This window comes from Antechinus flavipes, chromosome 6 (assembly GCF_016432865.1).
Source record: "Antechinus flavipes isolate AdamAnt ecotype Samford, QLD, Australia chromosome 6, AdamAnt_v2, whole genome shotgun sequence".
NCBI lineage: Eukaryota > Metazoa > Chordata > Mammalia > Dasyuromorphia > Dasyuridae > Antechinus > Antechinus flavipes.
Window position 1 is genome coordinate 200,818,683 of NC_067403.1, and position 18,426 is coordinate 200,837,108.

At 41.7% G+C, this 18,426-nt stretch overlaps 1 protein-coding gene and 1 long non-coding RNA gene across 3 annotated transcripts; one reads left to right on the forward strand and one right to left on the reverse strand.

Moving 5' to 3' along the window:
* Window positions 1-864: 864 nt before the first annotated feature.
* On the forward strand, window positions 865-3,694 carry LOC127540812 (uncharacterized). Of its 2 annotated transcripts, none has more exons than XR_007948289.1 (3): window positions 865-961; window positions 1,684-1,810; window positions 3,468-3,694. It is a non-coding gene; the product is annotated as an uncharacterized LOC127540812 (long non-coding RNA). The 2 variants fall into 2 exon arrangements; XR_007948288.1 differs by lacking the exon at window positions 3,468-3,694 and adding an exon at window positions 2,676-2,902.
* A 5,424-nt stretch (window positions 3,695-9,118) lies between these two features.
* Window positions 9,119-10,734, reverse strand: LOC127540806 (oxytocin-neurophysin 1-like). Its single transcript, XM_051965672.1, has 3 exons — window positions 10,435-10,734; window positions 9,806-10,007; window positions 9,119-9,363 (listed from the first exon to the last, which is right to left on the reverse strand). Exons 1-3 carry the CDS (start codon window positions 10,591-10,593, stop codon window positions 9,314-9,316), a joined length of 411 nt encoding a protein of 136 aa, XP_051821632.1. The 5' UTR covers window positions 10,594-10,734; the 3' UTR covers window positions 9,119-9,313.
* Window positions 10,735-18,426: the final 7,692 nt, after the last annotated feature.

Below are 18,426 nucleotides of genomic sequence, written 5' to 3' on the forward strand. Positions count from 1 at the left end.
CTTTAGTAGGTAAAAGGAAGTATAACTGGTTTTAGAACAAGGGCAAGACAGCTGAGCTCTTGGCGTACCAACAAAGAAAAACAATTTGTCTTTGACTTCCTGGCCCTTCCAGATTCGGAGTTGTTCTTCCTTTGAAGGATGAAAAGGGGGGCTTTGCCATGACACCAAGTGCCAGCCAAGTTCTAGGCATGGAGATCACAGTCCTTCTGGGTCCGGATCCCAGGTGCTGCTACCTGTGCCACTTGAAGGTGCCCCTTTCCTCTCTGCTATGACCTTCTTACCCCTGACATGCAATTGTACCTTCTGCTTTTACCCAAGGTACTGAGGTTTGGTCTGGCCCAGCCTCTTTCTGAGTTGGGCCTGCTATCCCTCTATCTTTCTGAAACAAAAATGAGAGAAATTGAAAGCATGGAAATTAGGTAATCAGTAAATAATTGTGGGTTAGGTAAAGTAGATCATCAATAAATAATGATCTAGTTGGATAGTAATAAAATAAACTGAGCCAGAGTAATACCAGTGAGAATAGAGAGGAAGACATGGACAAGAAAGATTAATGGACAAGATCTGGGGGCTAGATCAGCCACATCAAGCTTGACTTAGGAGAAGTAATACCTCATTTTTGAGAATAAAATGAAATGAAACACTTGCATTGAATCTAACAGTGAATAAAAGGAGATTTACTCAGCCATAGCAAGAAAGTACATATAGTATAGAGAAAGGATATCCATCAAGGATACACTATTGAGTCAGATAAGCACAGCTTCCCAGTGTTGGTCATTCCATCTGAAGGCTCAGGTAACAATGCTACTCAGGAAACCAGGAAGTTACATCAAGGGCTTGGGTCTTAGTGGGTGAGCCATTCAAGTCTGAATAAAGGTTTCAATGTTGTGTAAGGAAAAAAGACTGCACAGGACAGATTCTTGGGAGGAAAAAGTAGCTCAGATCATGTCTGGAGACTTTGGTAAATATTTCTTCTACCACATTTACATTGTGTGATGTGGAGAGAGAGAGAGGAGAGAGGGAGAAAGGAGGAGAGAGAGAGAGAGAGAGAGAGAGAGAGAGAGAGAGAGAGAGAGATGAGAAAGAGAAGAGAAGAGAGAGGAGAAAGAGAAGAGAGAGAGAAAGAGAGAGAAAGGAATATGGAAATGGGGAGAGGAGAGGGAGAGGAGAAGGAGAGGGAGAAATAGAAAGAAAGAGGAACATTTAGTCAATCCCCAGTGTATCAATCCCCAGTGTACATCTCTACATTCATTCTTGATAGAGATCAACTGACTGTATTTATTCCATCTACTAGCCTGTGGACAGTTTTTTGGATCTTATTTCTGTTAGTCAATGAATATCTTGCATTTGGAATTCACGCCTCCTTGAGCTCCTCCACACCTATCATCACTGAAATACTCTCATGGCCAACTCCTAGCTTTGTCTCATGCACATTTGACAAGCACACCATCCAAGTCTCCATCCTGACTTTGGATTTTTTAAAATGTTGCCAAAGAACCAAGGACAGAATCCTTGAGGATTCCCCTGAACAGCTAATTTCCAGATGCAAAGCATCATATGATCCCAGATTTAAAGAGAACTTAGAAGAATTTAGAATTTTCCCCAATTTCACATATCATGAAACTGAAGCACAGGGAGATTGAGTGACTTTCAGGTTAACTTTAACCCATTAATTCTCTTTAGATTTGGAAACTGAGAGATGGGATACACGTGATAGAGGAAGAGCAGATCAGATAGGATCAAAAATATCTCTGAGGAGGGGAAATGTGTCCAAGAGAAAGAAGAGAAAACTCAGCTGGAAAATTTTAGGGTATGTCAAGTGTATCTCTTCCAGCTACAGACTTTCCTGGTTTCCTTTAAGTCAATTAAGATCTTATTTTATACAAGAAGCTTTCTCCAATCTCTCTTAATTCCCTTATCTTTTTTTCTGTTAAGTAGTTCATATTTGTCCTATATATAGTTTGATACACACACACACACACACACACACACACACATATATACATATGTATATAGAGAGCCAGAGAGAGAGAGAAAGACAAAAAAATTGGGAAAGAGAGAGCTATATTTGTTGCATGTTGTCTCCCTCATTAGAGTGTAAGCTTTTCAAGGGAAGGGATTGTCTTTGCCTCTTTTTGTATCCCCCAAATTTAGCACAGTATTTGGTACATGGTAGGTGCTTAATAAATGTTTATTGATTGATTGTATAAAGGTAGATGATCCATGGGGCTGAAAGAAGTATAGACAGGTGACACCAAAGGGAAGGAACAAGTGAAATTATAAGACGGTTCCTACTCAGTTCCCAAGAAGCCAATCTGGCCCCCAACAGAGTGACTCCTGAGTAGTAATTTAGATGGTGGGGGACTCTAAAGACCTGCTAAGTGGCTAACCCAATTACAATCCAAACAAACCTCATTACAATGAATGTTTTGGTGCAGCACAGTGTTGTAGGCAGGAAGCCAGAGATATCTATCAAGGCCAGCTCAGGCAAACAACAGGATGGCTAACACCTGGAGAATGAGATTGCATTGTCTCTAGACCTATTTCCAACTAGTCTAGCATAAGAGAATAACATTTACCACTGAGGGTGAAAGCAAGGCAGAACTGAGGCTACACCAGAATGAATTCTGAATTCAGGTCAACTGAACCTAAATCCCCTTCTGATTGTCACACAGGCTTCAAGATACCAAGATCCATGCTCCACTGACAGACCAGGTCTCAAGGCTATGAAGAGATTAGCTAGCCCACGCTCCCTGCCCCGCAGACTCATACATAGGATGTTTTGCTGTGAATATGGATTTTCAGGCAAAGAACAGGAGAATAATATGCCCATTCTGTGATCTTCCAATTTCTGTGATTTTGCTCATGCCATTTTCCATATCCACCAAATAAACTTCTTTCAACCGCACTTTGTCTTTTGCCTCTTTTTGTATCCCCCAAATTTAGCACAGTATTTGGTACATGGTAGGTGCTTAATAAATGTTTATTGATTGATTGTATAAAGGTAGATGATCCATGGGGCTGAAAGAAGTATAGACAGGTGACACCAAAGGGAAGGAACAAGTGAAATTATAAGACGGTTCCTACTCAGTTCCCAAGAAGCCAATCTGGCCCCCAACAGAGTGACTCCTGAGTAGTAATTTAGATGGTGGGGGACTCTAAAGACCTGCTAAGTGGCTAACCCAATTACAATCCAAACAAACCTCATTACAATGAATGTTTTGGTGCAGCACAGTGTTGTAGGCAGGAAGCCAGAGATATCTATCAAGGCCAGCTCAGGCAAACAACAGGATGGCTAACACCTGGAGAATGAGATTGCATTGTCTCTAGACCTATTTCCAACTAGTCTAGCATAAGAGAATAACATTTACCACTGAGGGTGAAAGCAAGGCAGAACTGAGGCTACACCAGAATGAATTCTGAATTCAGGTCAACTGAACCTAAATCCCCTTCTGATTGTCACACAGGCTTCAAGATACCAAGATCCATGCTCCACTGACAGACCAGGTCTCAAGGCTATGAAGAGATTAGCTAGCCCACGCTCCCTGCCCCGCAGACTCATACATAGGATGTTTTGCTGTGAATATGGATTTTCAGGCAAAGAACAGGAGAATAATATGCCCATTCTGTGATCTTCCAATTTCTGTGATTTTGCTCATGCCATTTTCCATATCCACCAAATAAACTTCTTTCAACCGCACTTTGTCTTTTGCCTCTTTCAAAAAATTGCACATATTAAACATATTGGATTGCTTGTCCAGAGGAAGGGATGGGGAGAAGGAAGAGAGAAAATTTTGGAACAAAAGGTTTTGCAAGAGTAAATGTTGAAATGAGATGATTCAGGACAGTTAATAGGCATGTGATAGACTGTTGAAACCAAGTTAGTACCCTGGATACCTTAGAATCAGGCGGAGTCAGGATAAGCAAAAGTCCTTGGTCTTTATTCTTGGTCTTCAGGGGTAGAAATGAATTGGATGGACACAGAATCTCCACGACCTCTCCTCTTTGTCTCCCGCCCAAAAGTGACTCTGGCTAGTCTTACTCCACCCCCTAGTCCCTCCTACAATTCTCTATATATACCAATTATCAAGCCAGCACAAAATAGTGGGAAGGGCCCTTTTCCAAGCAATAGAGTATTGTCCAATAGGTAATTAGCCTTAAGTGCTCCGTCATCCAGCCTCAGTCCATCAGCTCAAGAGTTTTAGCCCTTTACAATAGAGAAAGCCATCTATGCCCACAGAGAGGACTATGGGAACTGAAGATGAATCACAAATAGTATTTTCACTTTTTCTTATGGTTTGCTTGACTTTTATTTTCTTTCTCATTTTTTAACTTTTTGATCTGATTTTTCTTGTGCAGCAAGATATTTGTAAGCCTATATTGGATTTAACATATATTTGATTATGTACTATCTAGGGGAGAGGATGGTGGAAGAGGAGGAAAATGGGAACACAAGGTTTTTCTTTTTTTTTAATTTAATTTTTATTTAATAATTACTTTATATTGACACTCGTTTCTGTTCCGATTTTTTTTCCCTCCCTCCCTCCCTCCGCCCCCTCCCCTAGATGGCAAGCAGTCCTTTATATGTTGGATATGTTGCAGTATATCCTAGATACAATATATGTTTGCAGAACTGAACAGTTCTCTTGTTGCATAGGGAGAATTGGATTCAGAAGGTATAAATAACCCGGGAAGAAAAACAAAAATGCAGATAGTTCACATTCGTTTCCCAGTGGAACACAAGGTTTTTCAAGGGTCAATGTTAAAAATTATCTTTGCATATGTTTTGAAAATAAAAAAACTTCAATAAAAAGGGAGGAAAGAGTGAATGTTGAAAACTGCATGTTGAATGTTGTAATGTATGAAAACATATTTTGAAAATAAAAATCTATTATTAAAAATTCTAAGAGGCCAACTTCATTAAGCATACCCTAACTTGCCATACAACACACATATGTGAAAACAATTTCTCCCTCCTCAAAATGTTTTGCCTGTGATCTCTCTTTTGTACTTACCCCATATTCTTTTATTTGTTTGTTTTGTTGTTTACAATAAATTGCTTTTATCATGAACTTAACATTTCTCACTGAAGGGCTAAAATGGCTTACAAGCAAGAATGAACAGATTGAATATCTGACCCACTGGGAAGTGGTTGTAGAATGTATAACTAAAACAGATGCCATTACTAGAAGAACAAAGAAATTTAGATTTTTGTTTGTCAAAGATGCTCCCAGTCCAGAAACTGAAAGAATACAAACTAGATTGTAAGTTGATAGCACCCGACCCAAAGGACCAAAGCTTTAAAAGGAAAAGATCCTTTCAAAATGTTTGTGGGCTAACAGAGCCCAGAAATATCTGAAGAAGAAATCAAATAATGGTATGGAACATTTGGAGGGACAGATAATATTGAACTTCTTACAAGTGAAAAACTCATGAAAGAAATACAGAAACAGATGAGGAACCAATAGAGTGCTTCTTAGACATCAGCTACTATCATGGAATATTGTTGTTCTATTAAAAATGATGAACAAGCTGATTATAGAAAGGCCTGAAAAGATTTACATGAAATTATGTTGAATGAAACAAGCAGAACCAAGAATACATTGTATTCTGCAAGAATTACAATTACATTAAGAATGTGCAATAATCAACTATGAAAGGTTGGGTGCTTCTCAGTGGTTCAGTGATCCAAGGCAATCCCATTAGACTTTGAACAGAAAATACCATCTGCATCCTGAAAAAGATCTGAGGAGGCTGAATGTAAATCAACACAACCCATATTCACTTCTCTTTTCTGTTTTTTTTCATCTATCTCATGGTTTTTCCTTTTTGCTTTGATTTTTCTCTCCCAACATAATTCATAAAACAATGTGCATTAAAAAATAAACTTTGAAAAAAGAAAAAAAGAAACCAGCTACTATCAAATTGGCTCTGAAAATATGAAATCAAAGATGTCCATCCCAAAGCAGCATTATCAACAACAACAAAAAAAAAGGTTGTGGGGAGTGTTTCAGCTGGCAGACAAAGTGCCATAAAAGTTCTTGGCTGAGGTCAGAGCCAAAACTGCTATCAAGAATTAAATAATTATTATGATGAGTGCTTGACATAATGTCTGGGACATAGTAGATGCTTAATAAATGCTTGTTGACTTGACTGGATCAAGGATATGGACATTGCAATACTGCTCACACACCTTGGAAGTATTCTCTACCCCTGGGGCTTCTCCTGATGGGAGGGTGGAGGTCCCCTCAGAATCTCCATTTAATGAGGCTTCCCAGATTGGCTATCTCTTCATTTCTCACCAAATTTCACTCCTCAAGATTTCATCATGCCATTCTCACCCTACCTAACTGGTACCATGTGTCCCCCCAACTCTTCCCCCTATCCATTTCAGTTCCCTTTGATATGTTGTCTTTCCCATTAGAATATAAGCTCCTGGAGGGCACAGAATGTCTTTTTTTTTTTGTTTGTATATAGTAGTTGCAACATTGTATGATGATCAACTGTGAATGATTTGTTATTCTCAATGATCCAAGACAATTCCCAAAGCACTTATGGGAAAAACACTATCCTTCTCCAAATAAATGGAATCTGAGTGCAGATTGAAGCACCATTTTTTCAATTTATTTTTCTTATTTTTTTGTAACATGGATATTGTGGAAATATGTCTTGCATGATTTTATATGTATAATTGATATCACATTTCCTGCCTTCTCAATGTGGGGGAGGAAGGTGGGAGAAAATGAGAAAATTCAGAACTCATAATGTTTTATAAATGAATGTTTAAAATAAAATATAAAAATTTTCATAACAAGTTGATAAAATTAACATAAGAGGACTATTTAGTCATAATTTTATCTTAACTGGAAAAGAAAAGTATATTAAAATGAGACTAATCATTAAATTAGAATTGGAAAATCTGGACCTGGGCTATACATGAGTGATATGACTTAGGGAAATGTCTGTGAGAGGAGTTTTTTGTGAGAGAAGATTTTTGGGTTTTTTGTTTTTAAGGAAAACAAATTGAAGATGCTTAGGGTTTATCGTAATTCCATTTGTGTTTTCCTTCAGTAAATTATTTTATATTGCTTTTTTAAAAAATCAACACTAAGTATTAATGGACTAAGCTAAACTTACCCATGAATTCAAAGAATGAATCGGGATCCACAATGACAAAAGAAAGAATGGGAATTTATAAGAGAGAATATATAGTGGTAAAAACAATAGGACTTGCATAGATTAAGTGAAAATGAGGAGTACAGGATAAGACCTACTTTGTGATCTCAGTGTAAAGAGAGAGTGGTTTGGAAGTAAAAATAATGAGATCTGTTTTGGACATGTTGAGTTTAAGAAGTTTTGAGGACATCCAGATTAAACTCTTCAACAGGCAGTTGCTGAAACAAGAGTAAAAGGCAACAGAGAGATTAGAGCTAAATTTGAGAACTATCTGAATAGAGATGATAATTTAATTTACGGAAAGGCAATCAGATCACCAAGCATAGAGAGAGGAAAGCCTTAAATGAATATCAAGATCTAATTGATCTCAGTATTAGCTTTTTATCCATTATACCATATAGACTCTTAAGTGATTAATAGCTTTCAAAAAAGGTCATTACCTAGTGACACATTTCCAATAATAAGCTTCTCCAGTCTTAGCTATATTGTTTCTCAGACAACAGTCCCAGGCCTCAAGTAACATATTTCTCTACAACTACTTTTTTTTTAAACAGGGATATGGTATAATTTTTGTCATTGTTTTTCAAAAAGTCAATTTGCTATGCAATTTATTTTTAGTGTTTTTTTTGTGAGAAAGTTTAGAAACTCATTAATCCTAAAGGAAGCCAAAGTGCTTGGAGAATTTAACAATGTGTACAGCATATAAGTTGTTTAGTTTCAATGATATCAAAAGATCACTTGGGGCATCTATTAAACTGTCTGTGTTTGAGCAATACAACAATGGAAAGGGCCATTCCCACCTATGTGGTAGGGGTAGGTATAGAATGTCTTTTCCCAAAGCTAAGTGATTGATATTTCCCATAATTGCCTTCATGTTAGACAGGATGGGAACGTGTGATACTAACATAAAAAGAAATTCACATTATGAAGTAGGAAGACTAAACTACATGTTGCCAACCACTTAACCTCTCATTGGCTTTCCCTTCATGTCCCATCAGGCTGCATTTGTCAGGACTTCTCTAACATTCCCCCAAAGCCTCTTCATCTTTTAAAATCATGGTAGAACAGGACTTCACACTTTAGAAGTAACCTCTGCTTCTGAGACTCCTCCTTCTTATTAAATGTGAAGGGCTACTGCCAGAATCTCCACTTAAAGAGGGCATCAAGGTAGCTGTCTTTTAACTTTTCACTGGGTTACATTCTTTTGGATACTCATCTCCATCATGCCTCCGATCCAGGTACCTCTCCTCCTCCCCTACCAGAGGCTTCCACTTTCTTTATGTGCTCGTTTTCATATTAGAATTTAAGATGCTGTGTGACCCTTAGCAAGTCACTTAACCCCAATTGCCTCAGCCCCTCTCCCCCCTCAAAAAAAGAATTTGAGATGCTACAGAATATTATCAGGTTTTTTGTGATTTGTTTGTATTTGTCTTTCCAGTATTAGCACATAATAAACACATAACTGATTTTTTAAAGTATAGGGTAATTGATAAAGAGATAACATAATGAACCACTTTCTTCTGATCTTTACAGAGAGAAGGAAAGGAAATGATTGTGAGTGTAGGACATTTAAAATACTGTCAGACAAATATATTTGGTTGGCTTTGCTGATCTGCATTAATTTCTCTCTCACTTTCTTATTCTTTGTAACTGGAAATGACTCCCTGGGAAGAAGTGGGAAAAATCTATTAGGAATTGATGAGATAAAATAGGGACTAAACTCATGATTTCATTGGGATAGGAAATCCAAGATAAGGAGACACTCTTTTCCAATGTAAGTCTTCACATTTTCTGCAATGTGGAGTTAGAGAGCTGCTTAGAGGTCCAAGAGATCCTGGCTTGCCTAGTATCACACAGCATGTGACAGAGTCAGGCCTTGAAAGCAGATTTCTGAGACCACAATGGAAATGAAGGCGATATAAAAATAAAAGACATCAAGACATTTTTAAATAGTAGCTGGTTTATATATCCTTTATATGCATTTTACTGCAGGAAGAGAGGGATTTGGCAAGTGGGACAGAACAATTTCCTAAACAAAACAGAATTCCCAGGACTGAGGCTCACACACACTCCTTCCTCTCACCAGAAGGGAGGGGGAGAAGAAAGGAGCTACTCCATCTATCTGGATCCTCCAGGCCTAGGAAAAGATAGGTTCTTGACCACAGGCAGAATTCATTCCACAACCATCTGCAGAAAGAGAGAAGGTAGGTATTTCAATTAGATGGGAGCAACCATGGCCTCTTCCTTCCCCAGCCCCTAAACCCTGGAAAGGAGTAATTGTTCAGTAGTGTCAACTCTCTGAGACCCAAACTGGGGTTTTCTTGGCAAAAATACTGGAGGAGTTAGCCATTTCCTTCTCCTGCTCATTTTATAGAAGGGGACACTGAGGCAAACAGGAGTCACACAGGCAGAGTCTGAAGTCTGATTTGGACTCAGGTAGAGTCTTCTTGACTCCAGACCCCGCACTCTATCCACTGTGCCACTTTACTTAGGAAAGGAGGGAAAGAAGCCAGGGCAGGAAAAGGGCCTTTGGCGCAGGGAGGGCTGTTTCGGCTCCCAGGCCAGGACTTGAGGGAGTCCCTCACTCTCTCCCACAGGAATCAAGGAGCCAGGAATGCTGGTCCCTCACCTATGCTGCAGCAGATCCCGGCGGCCGCACAGAACCCTCTTCTCCCGCAGTGTTTGTGGCCAGACTGGCACGGGGAGGGCAGGTAGGTCTCTTTCTGGCACGTCAGGGTCTCAGCTGTGCCCACGTAACAGCCTAGCTCGTCCCCGCAGCAGATGTTGGGTCCGAAGCAGTGCCCTTTGCTTCCGGGGCCGCAGGGGAGGCACTGCAAGAGCGGGAGACGCGGCTGAGCGTCCGGGGCAGGACCCTGGACAGCATCTCCGAGCCCGATTCCCCCCAGAGGGAGAGCACTTGAGGCCCGGGTGGAGTCTCTCGCAAGGAGGCTGCATTGCAGCGCAGGGGAGCAGCCAGGGTCAAGGCCAAGGCCGGAGCTCCCCCCTGCCCTGCTCCTCCTTATTGTCAGGAGGACGGAGCCTGGAGAGGGCGAGTCCGAAGTTGGGGGGAGGGAGGGGATAGGAGTCAGCACAAGGGGAGCCAAGCATCGGGGCATCCGGGCCAGCTGCGGGGCCCGCCAGCCCTGGAGGCTCGCTTTGGAGGCGGCTTCCTGTGGCCGTCGCGCCCCGCACCCAAAGGCCCGCCCACGTGGAGAGGAGACAGACGGCCTGTGGGCTCCCACCCGCTCCGAGTCTCACCTTGCGCATGTCTACGTCTGACGCCGAGCGCTTCCGGCCCTTGGGGCAGTTCTGGATGAAGCAGGCGGAGGCCAGGGCCAAGAGAGCTAGGAGATAGCAGCAGGCGAGGCCCGGACGGGCGCGGGCCGCGAGGCCCTGTCGGGAGCCGGGGCTGCCCATGGGGAAGCGGGCCGGAGGCGGGCCTGGGCTGGGCGCTCACGCGGGAGCGGGTAGGCTGAGCGCTGGGTCCCGGAGGCTGATCTCCCTGAGGGCTCTGCGCAAAGTGACTGGAGCCCGGCCTATTTATGCCCCGGGGCCCGGAGCTTGGCAGGCGCTTGGAAGCGCACGCCAGGTCATCCGGGCGTGAGTGCCCTCGGTTCCCCCACCACCACCACTCTCCCCGCACTTCTCCCTCTCGGGCTGGGGCACAGGATCAGCTTGTCTGCTCAGAGTTGAGCTCGGGGCCAGAACTGGGGCGCTGCCCTCATTAAGCTGGAGCTGTACCGGGTGCCCCCAATGAACTCCCAATTAACCCTGGGCTCTGCAGGCCCCCTCCGCCCCTCCCCCCTCCCCCCAAGACTCGCTCCTCTTGGTCTGTTTCCAGGTGGAGAAGAGCTGGTCCCAGGCTTCCCCATTCAGAGCAAGAAACGGCCTGCTCCATCTCCTGGGAAAGCAGAAGCCAAGGCCCAGAGAGGGAAGAAGCTCCCACAAAGTGGGCTCCAGAACCCCAGTCCTTAGTTCCCTCCCCTTTATCAGAGGTTGCCTTCCCCAGGAAGTGGGCTTCCCAGGGATTGGGAAATCAAAGTACAGGAGAACTGTGAACTTGAGCCAGGACACAGGCCCCACAGGAAGAGGAGCAAAGACTAGAGAAAAGTTAAACTTAGTTATATACACATATAAATATATATGTGTTTATAGAAGGAAATTTATAAGAGGAAAAATTATTATGATCTTCATATTTACCAATGTGATATTCGTTTTTTTGTTTGTTTTTTAAATGTTTTTTTAATTAAAGCATTTTATTTACAAAATATATGCATGGGTAATTTTTCAACATTGACCCTTGTGAAACCTTCTGTTCCAAATTTTCCTCTCCTTCACTTCCCCCCCTCCCCTAGATAGCAGGTAGTCCAATATATTAAATATGTTAAAGTATATGTTAAATCCAAGATATATATACCTATTTATGCAATTATCTTATTGCAGGAGAAAAATCAGATCAAGAAAGAATAAACAAAATGAAAGCAAACAACAACAGAGAGAGTGAGAATGCTATGTGGTGAATCACATTGCATCCCCACAATCCTCTCTCTTCATCAAAAGATCATTGGAATTGGCCTGAATCATCTCATGGTTGAAGAGAGACACATCCATCAGAATTGATCATTATATAGTCTGGTTCTTGTTCTGTATAATGATCTCCTGGTTCTGCTCATTTCATTCAGCATCAGTTCATGCGAGTCTTTCCAGGCCTTTCTGAAATCATCTTGCTGGTCATTTCTTACAGAACAATAATATTCCATAACATACATATACCATAACTTATTCAGCCATTCCCCAACTGATGGGCATCCACTCAGTTTCCATTTCCTTACCACTTCAAAGGGGACTGCCACAAACATTTTTGCACCTGTGGGTTCCTTTCCTTCCTTTAATATCTCTTTGGAATATAAGCCCAGGAGAGACACTGCTGGATAAAAGGATAGCACAGTTTGATGGCTCTTGGAGCATATTTCCAAATTGCTCTCCAGAATGCTTGGATACTTCACAATTCCATCAACAATGTATCAGTGTCCCAGTTTTCCCACATCCCCTCCAACATTGGGCACTATCTTTTCCTGCATTTTAGCTAATCTGACAGGTGTGTCCTGGTGTCTCAGAATTGTCTTAATTTGCATTTCTCTGATTAGTAGTGATACCAATGTGATATTTATAATGGGTATACCAAATGCCTTTTCTGGCTTGAGAGTTCAACTCTTACAATGTAATTTGAAATGATAAATCAGTTTTTGACAGTGCTCTCCTGTGTATGCTAAATGAAGTGAATCAAAGATTACAGAATCTGTTCCCATCACCAAACTCTGGTTCTCTTCCCCCACCAAGTAACAACCCCTGTAATTTGAAACAATGACTTACAAACTATTCCCACAGGACTGGAGAACACCCCTTTTGTCCTGTATTGGTGAACTTGTTATGGGAAACCACTCAGGCCCTAAAAATGATTGTGCTATAACCTACCTTCCCCCTCCTTTCTCATTTATGATTTGTATATAAAATCTCTACCATCCTACAACAGGGGGAGGCCTTCTGCCTAGGGGAACTTCCTGTATGCAAACTGTATTCCTCACTCTGATGGTGATTAAACTGCTATTTGATCTCTAAAACCTTTCCTTGTTTTGTGCAGCTGCAGCAATCTAGAGACCAAACACAGGAAAAATTCATTTAACACTATGATAAACGAATGTTTTCCTGTACGTATATTTAAGTGTATGCATACCTCCTGAGGTTCAGTCTTGCATTATAAATTATTGGACATTTCCATCTAGGAATCCTATAGACATCTCAAACTCAGAATTTTTCAAATAGAACGTATCTTCTTTCCTATCCCCCAAACCCTCCCTTCTTCCTAACTTTTTTCTTTTTTGAAAAAAAAATTATTTATTTGTTTAACACACATTGCTTTATGAATCATGTTAGGAGAGAAAAATCAGAGCAAAAGGGAAAAACCATGGGAGAGATTAAAAAACATAATGAATTACACATAGCATGTGTTGATTTACATTCAGGCTCCTTAGTTCTTTTTCTGGCTGGAGATGGTATTTTCTGTCCAAATCTTCCTAACTTTTCTAACTCTTTTGAAAACATCACATCCTAACCTTGACCTATGTTTGAAACCTTAGATTTGTTACACACACACACACACACACACACACACACACACACACACACACCCAATTAGTTGCCAAGTTTCAGCCATTCTGCTTTCACATCTCTTGAATCCCTTTTGCTCTCCTCATGCTACAACCACCATAGTTCTAGACCTCACCTTTACAATAACCTCTTCATTGGTCTTCTTGACTCCGGTCTGACCCATTCTCTCTGTACCTGTCAAAGTGTGAAAGTCCTAAACAAGGATATGGCTGATTCAGTAGCAGGGACAGTGATTTTTCATCACCTCCAACACCAAGTGCAAACTCTTTGTATTTAAAGCTTTTGCAACCTATCCCCAACCTACATTTCTAGACTTAATATATAGCAATCCTCTTCACCCACTCTATGCTCCAGACAAACTGGCCTTCTGTTCCCCACACATGCCATTTGTGTCCATCTTTGTGGCTTTTCACAAGTTGTCTCCCATGGAATATGCTGTGTCCTCACCTCTGCCCGTCCTAGAATCCCAAAGTTCCTTTCAAGTACTTTTGACATGAGAGTTGTGTGGTTGAGGAGCAAGGAAGAGAGAGAAAGAGAATAAGCATTTATTTGGTGCCTACTGTATGCCAGGCACTTTCCTATATTCTTTACCAAATAATATGTCATCTGACCCTCACAACAATGCTGGGAGGTAGGTGCTATTATTATCTCCATTTTACTGATGAGGAAACTGAAATAGATCAACCACACAGCTAGTAAGTAGGATTTGAACTCAAAGCCAGTTTCTTGAGAGTGGGGATTGTTTCATTTTTGAATCTGTGTCCCAATAGCTGGCACACAGTGGTCTAGTACCAAAGGATCATAGAGTCAAGTTGGAATAATTGTAGCTACTGTTCTCACTATGCTATCTCAGTAACTGTTGTTGTTAAGAGCTAATTGTATCCACTGGCTTATTGTTAACTGGAAACACACTGATGGGGGTAGCCCTCAATAAAGACTACATAGTAACTAACAGCTCTCTGAGGGAATGTGCCAGAAAGGATGGCAGCAATCTTTAAAACTTTAAACCTTTAAAATCCTTCCTGATAGGCTTTTTTTCCCCTTCTTCTAGATCCTATTTTTCTTCTGCAGCAAAATAACTGTATAAATATGTATGTGTATATATATATATATATATATATATATAGGATTTAACATATGTTAGACTACCTGCCATGTAAGAGAGGTGGGGGGAAGGAGGAATACTTTGGAACAGAAGGCTTTGCAAAGGTCAATGTTGAAAAATTACCTATGCATGTGTTTTGCAAGTAAAAAGCTTTAATAAAATTTTTTTTAAATCTTCCTGATATAGAACCATTCTCTCTTTTCATACAAATTACTTCTCTGTAGATAAAGGTATACTCTAATTCATACTTTATTCTTCTCAGAGAAGATATGTGGAGAAATCCCTTCCTATACTTGTTGACACATCCTGGGGAAATGATCAGAGTCTGGATCACTTTGCTTACAAAGAAAATAGAAAGGATAGTCCAACCTCTCCCTCACTCCTATTTTTTCCTGCCGTCAGTGGCTTTTCCCGTACAAGTAAAATGAGTCAGAAATTGTCGCCCTCGTTTCCCTCCTGGACCACTTACATGTGTTACCAAATGGACTCTCTAGGTTGCAGTGACCAGCTGAGACATCTCTATTAAGTGTGGACGTATCCCCCACGTTCCTGGCAGAAATTCCAGCTGGAGACCGGGTCAGGACAGAGACAAAACAAGACCGTGACGCCCCAGGCAGCCCAAACCATCCCTTTATTAAGGCGTGAAGTTTCTCAAACAGACAGATAGACAAGAAACTATTTGTTCACACAAAAGAAGTGCCAGCTCCCCTCCCAGCTCCCCCACCCTCCCCAGGACTGGATGCCACTCTGTTCCTGGGAGAGTTGGCTCCTGTGCCATCCAGAGGCCATGTGCTTAGGGACTTCTGCCAAACTTGGCCCCCTGGGAATTCCAGCTCTTTTCTCACTTTGCAGGAAGGGGCTGGTGGGCAGGGAAAGAGGAAAGGAGGGACTGGGAAAAGGGTCAGGCTGCTCTTGGCTTCCCAGGTAACCCAAGGGAAGACTTCCCAGACAAATACCTGCAGCAGAGGGATGGATCCTGGAAGGAAGGACCACAGCTAAGGAGGGTTTGACTCCCAGGGTCAGATAAAACAGACCTCGGGTGCCTGGGCTAGGGAGTGATGGAGGGGGGAGGATGATGGCCCCAGCATTTCACCAACTCCTGTCCTGGAAGCATATGGCTTGAGTACCGCTTCAAGTGAGGTGCAGAGAGATGGTCCTTTGTTACACTCAGCTTGAGCATTGCCCTTGGGGACAGAAGGTTGGGTTCAGAGCCCAACTCCACCCAGCAGACTGGCCAGGAGTGCTCTGGCCCAGGCCCCCTGAGGGAAGTCCCTTCCTGCTCCTTTTCCCACCCTCCTCTCGTCCTTCCTCGGATGCCTCTTTCCTCTATGGAGCACAGCCTTAGAGATGGACCCTCAGAATATCCTCGTTGGCAGCAGCCTTCTTACAGCTCACACAGGTGAGGGTCGGGGACTTCTCCCTGTCCGCTAAGCAGGTGCAGCACACCAGGTGGCCACAGGGAAGCTGGTAAGCAGAATCGCTTCTGAAGAAAGTAGTGAAAGCTCTGCTGCAGGCACTGCATGCAGGGCCAGAGCTCCAGGTCACTGTGGGAAAATGAGGGAGAAAAACCAGGGCCAGGATTAGGACCCACGTGCTTCCTGCCCGCGGGCCCGGGGAAGCAATTTCGAGGGACGTTTCTCCACAGCCATCATTAACATTATGGCCACATTGCACTGCCGAGGGAAAGCCCTCACTTGTCTGAGTTTAGAGAAGGCAGGCCCACCTGCCCCAGACCTACAGACTAACGCTCAGTTTTCTCAGAGGCTGGACTGGCAGGTGCTAATATTTAGGGCAGCTCTCATTTCTCTCCTTAAGCAGTCATCTCCAGTTTGTTGCAAGAGATGAGCAGTTCATGGAAAAGCTGGATTTCTCTGACCCACAACCACATAACCTTTGATGTTGTAGGAGGAGAAGGTCCACAGGCCAGCAGATAGTACCCCTGATATGAGGGCCTTGTATCATGTGCTCCACTTGTAACTGTGCAGGTCACTCCATGCTTCTTCCTGTTTCATCATGATCGTATGTTCTTGGGTTCCCAACTTGTGTGCAGCTTATCTTTATTTCCTGACGTATCAAAGGAATTGGTCTACTTCTCCTATATATACTTAGGAGATATATGTTATGGCTATTTTTTTTCTCCTTAAGTACTAGCAGTATTGTGTACTCTCACTATGTACATGTGAAATGGGTTTCATGTAAATGAGACACAGAGTTACTATTAAGGATTTGACTTTCCTGGATTTTTTAAAATCCAGATCCATGATTGTATTGATTTAGAGAATTGCCAATGAGAAAACTCAACCAATGCAGACTGGCAAAGGTTTTGTGGCTTCGAATTTTAGAGACTAGTTGAAGAATTAAAAGATTGGGTGATTTGCCCAGAATCAGAATTCTGTGTGTCTGAGGTGAGATTGAACTACAATCATCCTGACTCTGAAGCCATTTCTCTATCAAGGCCATTCTTCCTCTTCTGCTAGATATATTGCATACAATGCCAATTAGTGAGTGATGGAAACGGTTCTATAGGATGCTACCCAACAATGGGGGGATAATTACCTGAGATGAATTGAATTTTGATGCTATTCATCCTGTTTATGAGATAGATCTGCAATATTCTTGTAATTTTGCAGAGACTATAAAACTTTCACTGCAGTAAGGAATCACCCTTGAAAGGAGAGTATAATATTTTTTCTATTTTTCATTTTTCTCTTGAGCTCACCCATTCCCATGATGAAGACCATGAAGAAAGGAAAGAAGGTTTTTAGGATATGTTGTCAAGTATGGAGTTAAGCTGAAATTTTCGAAGCAAGTTTCTTTGCTAAAGCTTTATTTCTCAAGTATAGAGGGAACTGAATCAAATTTATGTAAATAAATAAATAAATAAGAGCCATGCCCCAATTGATAAATGATCAAAAGATATGATCTGTTTCCAAAGGGCTGTAAATTCATGCATATCCTTTTGACTTAACAACACCAGTTCTAGGCATGAACACCTATAGCGATTTGAAAAAATAAAAGAAAATAAAAGAAATCCCAGATTAAGTGCCCAGGACTTCTGGAAGTCAGAGGTAAGGACACAGAGAGTTTCATGAAATAGCTTTAAAACACAATGAGATCTGATTGCCAGGTGATCAGACCTGAGTGGGAGTTGCCTTCGATTATAATGGAATTTTCATCTCCCTCTTGGGCATTTAGAGTGTCAGAGACAGGACTGCCTGAAATGCTGGTGAGATGAGTGAGATGTGCCTGATCAAAGCCAGGGAAGTAGTACCAGTGTTATAGTAGAGATTTGCCAGATTGTGGAGGCCTCTAGAATCATCTGTCAAATGGCCAGGAATCATCAGCTACATGCACAAGACTTTTTCTCTGTCAATGACTTGGGAGTTGTTGGGGTTTTTTTGGTGGGAATGAGGAGGAACAAACTTCATTTCTCTTATGTCTCTGGCTTCTGGGAGTACTAGTTCCCTCAGAAGGAATAAATGAGTGAATTTAACCATTGAACATGGTAGCCTACTAAGCTTATGAGATGCTAAAACTTTTGATTGTTATGTTTACTCAAAAGCAAACAATTTTTCAAAGTCTCAACCTATATTTTTGCAGATTTCTTGAAGTAAAAGAAGCTAAGCCAGAACATGACTGGTTTTCTATTGAGCAAAGCAAGGAGCCAGGTAAGAATCTTAATGAGACAGCAGCTATATACTTAGAGCTTTTCCCAGAATTAGATTGGTGGACGGGGAGGCAAGAGCTAAACTTGTGATTCGGTTATGAAACTTCAATCAAGCATTTCACATTTTAAAACCCTGGAAGAACCTGCAGAGGGGACAAGGGATGTGTTTCCTGCAATTAAAATAACTTTTTAAAAAGAATCTTCTAATGGGGTCAAGCTGTGTGTTTCTTCTACCTGTGCTTAATGATGATCACTTCCAACTATTCAGTATCAGCTTCAAGAACCAAACCATTTCTGTGTTCATGGCCTG